Source organism: Mandrillus leucophaeus, unplaced genomic scaffold (assembly GCF_000951045.1).
Source record: "Mandrillus leucophaeus isolate KB7577 unplaced genomic scaffold, Mleu.le_1.0 Scaffold550, whole genome shotgun sequence".
Classification (NCBI taxonomy): Eukaryota; Metazoa; Chordata; class Mammalia; order Primates; family Cercopithecidae; genus Mandrillus; species Mandrillus leucophaeus.
Genome location: NW_012105920.1, coordinates 503,290 through 512,928, shown reverse-complemented (window position 1 = coordinate 512,928; position 9,639 = coordinate 503,290). Strand labels below are relative to the sequence as shown.

General features: G+C 40.7%; 1 protein-coding gene across 2 annotated transcripts in view; it reads right to left on the bottom strand.

Moving 5' to 3' along the window:
• Positions 1–551: 551 nt before the first annotated feature.
• The window catches only part of SRP9 (signal recognition particle 9kDa), a 13,494-nt gene continuing 4,406 nt past the window's right edge, over positions 552–9,639 (bottom strand). Inside the window, exons 2-3 of one of the 2 annotated variants that reach the window (XM_011997950.1) lie at positions 7,296–7,364; positions 552–1,769 (exon numbers count right to left, since the gene is read on the bottom strand). In XM_011997950.1, the coding sequence (XP_011853340.1) occupies positions 1,650–1,769; positions 7,296–7,364 (189 nt within the window). In that variant the 3' untranslated portion in view covers positions 552–1,649. The remainder of the gene's footprint in view (positions 1,770–7,295; positions 7,365–9,639) is intronic. The other variant, XM_011997951.1, reaches the window with a different exon arrangement.

Genomic DNA, 9,639 nt, shown 5'->3' with positions numbered 1-9,639 from the left:
AGCCACTGTGCCCAGCCTTGGATCATGATGTTTAATCTAACAGTCTTAAAAGGGAAGTACTATCGTTGGCCCCATTTCCAGAGATGAAAATGAAGGCTTAGAAAAGTATCTAGTCTAAGACCACAGAGTTAGGAAATAGTGGAACCAGGATTGAAAGCCAGGCAGTCTTGACTTGGAATGTCTGTTCTTAACCATTCTGTTACAAGCTACCAGGACTCAAATAACCCAAATGCCGCTCTCTCCTTTTCAGGTCATCTCTATAGGGAAAAAGGTCAAACCTCTCCCCTTCCCTGACGGTGATCCCATTAATTCTGGGGGAAAAAAACAAAAAGCCAAAATAATCCTATACTATTTGATGTTACTTTTCTAATTCAAGAAAACAAACTTGCCATTAACATATAGTGCAGAGAAAGTCATGTAATATAAAGTACTGAGAAACAAAAAATTTGCTTTCAGCATTACTAGGCTCATTTTGGACTAAATGAATATAGTATATCCCAGCTCAGAAATCAACAATTTCTGAAAAGTTAAAAACTTCAACACAAACAATGTATTTTATGTAATATTTTATTTACTGATCTCTCTGAAACATGCCAAAATTCATATAGCTAAGGGAACTTACCATGCTAAAATGTTGTTCAACATGACAAATTTATACAAAACATATTTCAATGTAGTGCCTTCATTTCATTCTTGGGAATCAACATTACATTTAGGTGGTGAAATTTAGGGTACAAATATAATTACCAAATAATATTATACTTCTAGTTTACCGGAAAACATTAACAGTTGTGACAGTCACACCTAACACCTTGGTTAGAGAAAACGGGCAAGGGTGTCACAGAAGTATGCAAGATTTGACAGTTCAACTAATCCATAGCCTTTCTGAGAAACTACAGATGGAAAATATGTAGTAAATATTTCTGTAATATGGTGGTTTCACTACATTATAGTTATCATTCCATTCATGCACTCAAGTAACTGCTGCTTCTGATCACTGAAAACTCGATTCAAAGTCATTGCTCAACAAGCTGATACTACAAATCCCTTACATTAAAAGGTAGTTTAAATGTGGAAATAAGGCAAAGCATACTTGTTAGTCACAACTACTTTTAGATATAATTGAGACTACACTGGTATACATAATTAGGTGCATCGTATGCATAACAATGCATACTATGGTGTGGAGTTAATTCCAGTTTCCATATTTTATATTTATTGGTCACAACAGCATACATTTTATGCTCCAAAAGAAACACATCGATCCAACAAAATGGTTATATTTAATGTTCTTTTAAAGATGAACTAAATTTAAGAAGAATTGGTTTTTTCTAATATCTCATTTTCAAATTACTGATATAAATTTGCCAGAGAAACAATTACATGTTTTATCTAACATCAAATAATCTGCAGTTTCCAAGACAGATGCATTTCTTGTTCAATTTCCAAAAGTAAATAAAGGCTTTCTAACTGAAAACATTTGCATCCCTAGCTCTCTAATGTAAACATTAAAAAGAAAATTACAAAAAATGACCTCTAAGCTTCTGAATAGTCCACTTAGTTACATAAAGTACTTTCTGTCCCAACACTTTCTCTATTTCAAGATATTTACTTCCTAAGTACACGACAAAGTCTTCATTTCAAACCAGTCACTCAGTTTCCATGGTAACATTGCGGGATTCCTTGGCTACCATAAGTCGCATTAGTTGACTGTGGAATTTCTCAATCTTCTTTACATCTTGAGCTTGCTCTGTTTTATACACCAAACACTGTCAGAAATTTTAGAAGTACACATTAACTATATAATACTAGATATTGACAATGTAGAAAACATACAATTGGATAGAATTTTGAGTTTTTCCTACCACTGTTTTGCTCTATTCTCCTTGGAGGGTCGTACTAGGAAAATTGCACTCAAGTTTCCAAGCCTCCAGCAATTCCATGTCTTAAAGTATAGTAATTTAAATGCCACTGCTGTGGACAAAAAACTAAATGAAGTCTATTAGAAGCTTCTGAAAAATGTTAAATGTTAAATCCTACTATAGTCTGATGAGAAGAACTCAAGGCTTAGAATTAGGTATTAGATTATCTCCCTAGGTATTTTCTCCCAGCCATAAGTAACTGAGTTATGCTGGAAAAAAACCCAGAAATCTTAAGATACCTTTTTCTACTGGTGAAATTGGGGGTTTGATAATTTTTAGAAAAAAATCTAGAATTCTCTGTATAGCTGGTCAACACATAAACCAGATAAATCTTGATTTTCTTGGCCAGGAGTGGTAGCTTACACCTGTAATCCCAGCACTTTGGGAGGCCGAGGCGGGCAGATCACCAGGTCAGGACTTCAAGACCAGCCTGGCCAATATGGTGAAACCTCGTCTCTACTAAAAATACAAAAATTAGCTGGGCATGGTGGCGTACACTTGTACTCCCAGCTACTGGGGAGGCTGAGGCAGAAGAATTGCTTGAACCCAGGAGTCGGGGCTGCAGTGAGCTGAGCTCATGCCACTGCACTCCGGCCTGGGTGACAGGGTGAGACTCTCTCTCAAAAAAAAAAAAAAAAAAAATCTTGATTTTCTGAAGATATGTATTTTTGAGACAGTGTCTCACTCCGTGACCCAGGCTGGGGGTATAGTGGCACAATCTCAGCTCACTGCAACCTGTGTCCTGGGCTCAAGTGATCCTCAGCTTCCTGAGTAGCTGGGACTACAGGCACACACAACCATACCCAGCTAATTTTTCTATTTTAGTAGAGATGGGGTTTCTCCATGTTGCCCAGGCTTGAAGATACTACTTTTAAAGCAAACCAAATTCTTCCTTGTTAGCGTTAAATTCTTCACTAGATACTTAAGATCTGCTTATGGTTGGTCATAAAGCCATCTGTTGTAGAATCTTCAGAAACAGCAATTTTAAGCTGGTAGCCCTTCCCTCATTTTGTAATATAGGTCCACTTTTCTTCAGCCCATCTTAAAGGTTCACATGAGTTTTAAACAACAGGAACTAATGATCCTGTAATAAAAGTCAATTATTAACTTGAAGTTCAACCTCATTATGCCCAACTGATCTGAATTCATCCAGCCTTTTAAACAACTCACTTAAAAAAAAATTTTATCCACGCATTGTACAAATTTGTGCAGCAATCTTGTAAAAAGGCCGTATTAATCTTCATCATTAAATTTTCAGTATATGTGCTACAAGAGAATATACATACCTTCTCACTGAAGTTTCTGACAGAAAAAGATTTTAGGTCCGTAGAAGACAGTATTATAAATCAATTATGGGATTAGAAAAATTATGCATACATGGGATTATAAAAAAGTCAAAGTTAACATGGATCCTTAATTATATTTAATTATTAACAAGGCAAAAAGAGCCATCAATTGAAGATAAGGCCTTTTGTATTAAAATTTGTTCTGCAGTTATTCCCCTATTTTTTTTTTTTTTTTTTAGATGGAATCTAGCTCTGTTGCCCAGGCTGGAGTGCAGTGGCACAACTTTGGCTCACTGCAACCTCTGCTGCCCAGGTTCAAGCAATTCTCCTGCCTCAGCCTCCCGAGTAGCTGACATTACAGGCGCCCACCACCACGCCCAGCTAATTTTTGTATTTTCAGTAGAGACGGGGTTTCACTGTCTTGGCCAGGCTTGGTCTTGAACACCTGACCTCATGATCCACCCACCTCCCAAAGTGCTGGGATTACAAGCGTGAGCCACTGCTCCCTGCCTATTTCCCTATTTTTAAGACAGGACATAGGGGTTTTTCTTCAGCAGGTATACCTAACCACTCTGTGACAATCACAATTAAAATTTTCAAGATTTAAGAAGTACTTAGTGGTTCACGCCCATAATCCCAGTGGTTTGGGAGGCTAAGGCAGAAAGATGGCTTGAGTCCAGGAGTTCCAGATCAGCCTGGGCAAAATATAATGAGACCCTGTCTAGACAAAAAAATTTAAAAATTAGCTGAGTGTGGTGGTGCACACCTATAGTCCCTGCTATTCGGGAGCCTGAAGCGAGAGGACCGCTTGAGCCCAGGCGGTTGAGGATGCAGTGAGCCACTGCACTCCAGCCTGAGCAACAGAGCAAGACACTGTCTCTAAAAAAAAAAAAAAAAAAAAAAAAAAAAAAAAAACTCCATCTCAAAAAAAAAAAAAAAAAAAAAGCAATCAACAAAACAACCAACAAACAAAAGAAAACATTTACTCAATCTACCAAGGGTAACCACTAATGTTAGATACTTTCATATATTTTTTTACTATCACTATGATACTTTACAGATGAGGAAATTGAGACCAGAAGGCTAAACTTTTGGCTTAAACTTTTCCATGGCCAAAATGCTAGTAAATGACTAAGCTAGGATTCACATCTCTTAAATCTATGTCTAGCATATTACATCTCAATTCACTCTTCCTTTTTCACATGTTCAGCTACTCACTAAATTCAACTGGCTCTTAGAAGACACGGTAATCACTAAAAGGTCTAACTTCATGCAATCTCATAATGGAACCCTGAACACAAATACAATATATGACCAAAGACAAAAGTGATTTTAAAAATCACTCTATACAATATTTAAAAGAACTAATGTATTTTAAAAATGTTTACTGAGTGCTCTCTGGGTCAAGATATCGTAGTAGGCAATGGAAATAAAACACGTAAGAATATTACTAATCTATCTCTATTGTCTTGAAGCACAGTCTATTAAAAAGACAAATGTGATAAAAGAATCGTGATACAGCACAAAACGCCAAAATGAAAAGCAAGAGACGAAGCAATCCTCGAGTTGGGTTTTGAAAGATAAGCAGCAGTCTGGCCACATTAGGGGCAGAGGTGGGATTCAATATTGCAAAGGAGGAAACAGAATGTTCAAAAGCACCGAGGCCTAACACATCACAGCACATTAAAGGAGTTCTTATGTAATACAGAAATTACAGAGATTAGAGGGGATGCAAGGGTGGAGTTTAAAGGCTTCTAAGCAAGGGGGAACAATCAAATTTGCCTTTTAGAAATCACTTTGGGGCTGGGCATGGTGGATCACATCTGTAATCCCAGCACTTTGGGAGGCCGAGGTAGGTGGATCGCTTGAGGTCAGGAGTTCAACATCAGCCTGGGCAACATGGTGAAATCTCATCTCTACTAAAAATACAAAAATTAGCCGGGTGTGGTGGTGCCCACCTGTAATCCTACCTACTTGGGAGGCTGAGGCAGGAGAATCGCTTGAACCCGGAAGGCAGAGGTTGCAGTGAGCCAAGAATGAACCACTGCACTCCAGCCTGGGTAATAGAGCCAGACTCCCTCTTTATTTTAAAAAAAAAAAAAAAAGGCTGGGCGCAGTGGCTCACGCCTGTAATCCCAACACTTTGGGAGGCTGAGGTGGGTGGATCATGAGGTCAGGAGACCAAGACCATCCTGGCTAACACAGTGAAACCTCGTCTCTACTAAAAATACAAAAAATTAGCCGGGCATGGTGGTGGGCGCCTGTAGTCCCAGCTACTCAGGAGGCTGCGGCAGGAGAATGGCGTGAACCCAGGAGGCAGAGCTTGCAGTGAGCTAAGACTGTGCCACTGCACTCCAGCCTGGGCAACAGAGTGAGACTCCGTCAAACAAACAAACAAATTAAAAGAAAAGGCCAGGTGCGGTAGCTCACGCCTGTAATCCCAGCACTTTGGGAGGCCAAGATGGGTGATCACGAGGTCAAGAGATAGAGACCATCCTGGTCAACATGGTGAAACCCTGTCTCTACTAAAAATAAAAAATAAAAAAAATTAGTTGGGCGTGGTGGTGCACGGCTGTAGTTTCAGCTACTTGGGAGGCTGAGGCAGGAGAATCACTCGAACCTGGGAGGCGGCGGCTGCAGTGAGCAGAGATCGAGCCACCGCACTCCAGCCTGGCAACAGAGCGAGACTCCATCTCAAAAAAAAAGAAAAATAGAAATCACTCTGGGCTGGGCACTGTGGCCCATGTGTGTAATCCCAGCAACTTGGGAGGCTGAGGGGGAGGACTGCTTGAAGCCACAAGTTCAAGACCAGCCTGGGCAACATAGTGATATCCTGTCTCTAAAAACTTTTTAAATTAAAAAAATCCCCAGATTTCTGACCAGGTGGAAAATAATGCAACTAAAAGTAGGAAGGTAGGAACAGAAGAAGGAGGTAGTTTTTTTTGTTTGTTTGCTTTTTTGAGACGGAGTCTCGCTTTCTCACCCAGGCTGGAGTGCAATGGCACCACCTCTGCTCACTGCAAGCTCCGCCTCCCAGGTTCACGCCATTCTCCTGCCTCAGCCTCCTGAGTAGCTGGGACTACAGGCGCCTGCTACCACGCCCGGCTAATTTTTTTGTATTTTTAGTAGAGATGGGGTTTCACCGTGTTAGCCAGGATGGTCTTGATCTCCTGACTTTGTGATCCACCCGCCTTGGCCTTCCAAAGTGCTGGGATTACAGGCATGAGGAGTTAGTTTAAGAACAGATGATAAACTCCACTGTAGACAAATGAATTTTGAGGGTATGTGAGGTACAGATGCTAGTCAGAAGAATATGAGCTAAACACACATTTGCAAGTAGACATAGATAGGTGTAGTATTAGACTTAACTAAATGAACTGCTCCAGAAGCTGTATGAAAAGACAATCAAGGACAGAATCCTAGAGAAGCACATATATATATGAAGCACATTTAAAAAAAAAAAAAAAGCAAAGAAGAAACAATAGAAACACAGAATAGTAAGACCAAGATAAAACAGAGCCACAAGTGCCAAAATAATTATTTCTATGAAAGAGTGGGGTTCTCTATCAAAAGCAGCAAGGAGGCCAAGTAAGATATGAATAATAAGACCACTGGCTTTGAAAATAAAGGAGCTGCTGATGTGCTCTCATAAAAAGCAGTTTCAGTGGAATACCATATGCAGAAAACAGATGGCAGAGGGTTAAGGAATGAATGGGATATGAGGAAGTAACAAGAGTGAGCATATCAAGGGCAGGAAATACAAGAATAAAGCCTGTAACTTGTGTTCAAACACTGTCATTTAAAGGAAACTTTTACTCCCTTACATCCAGTTTGGTCTCTACATTCCTGTTGCTTAAGGTCTGAAGACAGCACTTAGTAAATGACACTTGACATAATGCATTAAGAAAGCAAGTTAAATTATTTCCTGAGGGTCTATAAAAGTAGCTGCTAGAATGAGGTTCTTCATTTTTGAATGAAATGCAAAATAAGTATCCTAATGGGTAATCTCCATAAACTCTAAGTAAATAATTTCGAACAAATGACAAACAAATCTGAAAGTATGTAACAAATAAACATGTATACTTACAACTAAATCATCTGTTACTTTAACACACAAGTTCCCATCAGAATGCCTATATTTGAGAACCACACGTGCCTGAAACAAAAATACATATTTAGAAACAGTGAAGACAGATGACATTTCTCATAAATAATTTAGTCTTCAGGTAGGCTGAAAAGGATCCTTTTAGAATAAATACCCCCAAACATCTAAAGGCATTTTTACTATAAACTGAAATGAGGTTAAAAAAAAAAAAATCAGCTATTTTAGTTCATTCCTTTTGCTACAATTTATTTATTTAAGACTTTAAAAAGGTTGGATATTTTATTTGCAGACAGTTTGAAAAGAGATGTACTGAACATTCTCAAAACACATCCACATTCAGGGAATGTCTGTGAGACTTACAAGGTGGCATTTCTTGCCAATAAGAATATACACCAACACACCTAGCCACAGAGGAATGACAGGAAAAGGAGGAAAAACATTTAGCAGAAATGGCTGGTTAAAAAGACCAAATCCATTCCTTAGCAAACAGTGCTGCAGGTCAGTGCAATTCACACTTTCCATTATTCCATGGATCTTAGCAAGTGGATTCAGACTAAAATATTCAGCAAAAAATCAGGTCTTTATCATGAAGGCAGAACATAATGCATTATTACATAAAAGCAGAATTCTGCCTTGAAAAGAAGTCTCCACCAACAACTTTTCCAAAAACCAGAATAACTCCTATACTGAAGTGCCATGTTACACAATACTTTATGTTCAATATTCTACAGATTGCCAAGGCATTTAGTTATTAGCATATTCCTATAAGACATCTCTCAAGAACACTTCCACGAACATTTTTTTTTCTTTCAGTGATGGATTCAAGCACAGGGTATCGCAGTTTTTCCCTAACCAGTATCAGTAACTCTTGTTTAGCTAGCTGTTTTAAAAACTGCCAAGTATCGGCCAGGCGCGGTGGCTCACGCTGTAATCTCAGCACTTTGAGAGCCCGAGGCGGGTGGATCATGAAGTCAGGAGTCGAGACCATCCTGGCTAACACGGTGAAACCCCGTCTCTACTAAAAAATACAAAAAATTAGCTGGGCGTGGTGGCGAGCGCCTGCAGTCCCAACTAATCGGGAGGCTGAGGCAGGAGAATGGCGTGAACCCGGGAGGCGGAACTTGCAGTGAGCCGAGATCGTGCCACTGGACTCCATTCCAGCCTGGGGACAGAGCGAGACTCCGTCTCAAAATAAACAAAACAAAATAAAAACTGCTAAGTATCTACAAGCCAAAACAAAAACATAACTTTTTTTTTTTTTTTTTTGAGACGGAGTTTGGCTCTGTTGCCCAGGTTGGACTGCAGTAGCCGGATCTCAGCTCACTGCAAGCCCCGCCTCCCAGGTTCACGCCATTCTCCTGCCTCAGCCTCCCGAGTGCTGGGAGTACAGGCGCCCGCCACCTCGCCCGGCTAATTTTTTTTGTATTTTAGTATAGACGGGGTTTCACTGTGTTAGCCAGGATGGTCTCTATCTCCTGACCTCATGATCCGCCCGTCTCGGCCTCCCAAAGTGCTGGGATTATAGGCTTGAGCCACTGCGCCCGGCCAATTTTTTTTTTTTTAAGACGAGTCTCGCTCAGTCGACCAGGCTGGAGTGCAGTGGCACGATCTCGGGTCACTGCAAGCTCCGCCTCCCGGGTTCACGCCATTCTCCTGCCTCAGCCTCCCAAGTAACTGGGACTACAGGCACCCGCCGCCACACCCAGCAAATTTTTTGCATTTTTAGTAGAGACGGGGTTTCACCGTGTTAGCCAGGATGGTCTCGATCTCCTGACCTCGTGATCCGCCCGCCTCAGCCTCCCAAAGTGCTGGGATTACAGGCATAAGCCACCGCGCCCAGCCTCAGAAACATAATTTTAAAATGGTTACGATCTAGCACCAGAGGCCTCAAGACAATTATGGAAACTAAATAAAAAGGGCTAATGGAACTGCAACCTACAGCTTTCCCCATTACGGTCTTTGCATTCCTGAGATTGAAAAAAAAAAGTTATATCACTATATGTAATTTGTCTGAGTGAAGGAGGAAAGGGAACTCATCAAGCATTTAAGCAGATATAAATAGTAGTAACGGCCGGGCGCAGTGGCTCAGGCCTGTAATCCCAGCACTTTGGGAGGCCGAGACGGGCGGATCACAAGGTCAGGAGATTGAGACCATCCTGGCTAACATGGTGAAACCCCGTCTCTACTCAAAATACAAAAAATCAGCCAGGCGTGGTAACGGGCGCCTGTAGTCCCAGCTACTCGGGAGGCTGAGGCAGGAGAATGGCGTGAACCCGGGAGGCGGAACTTGCGAGAACCACACGTGCCTGAAACAAAAATACATATT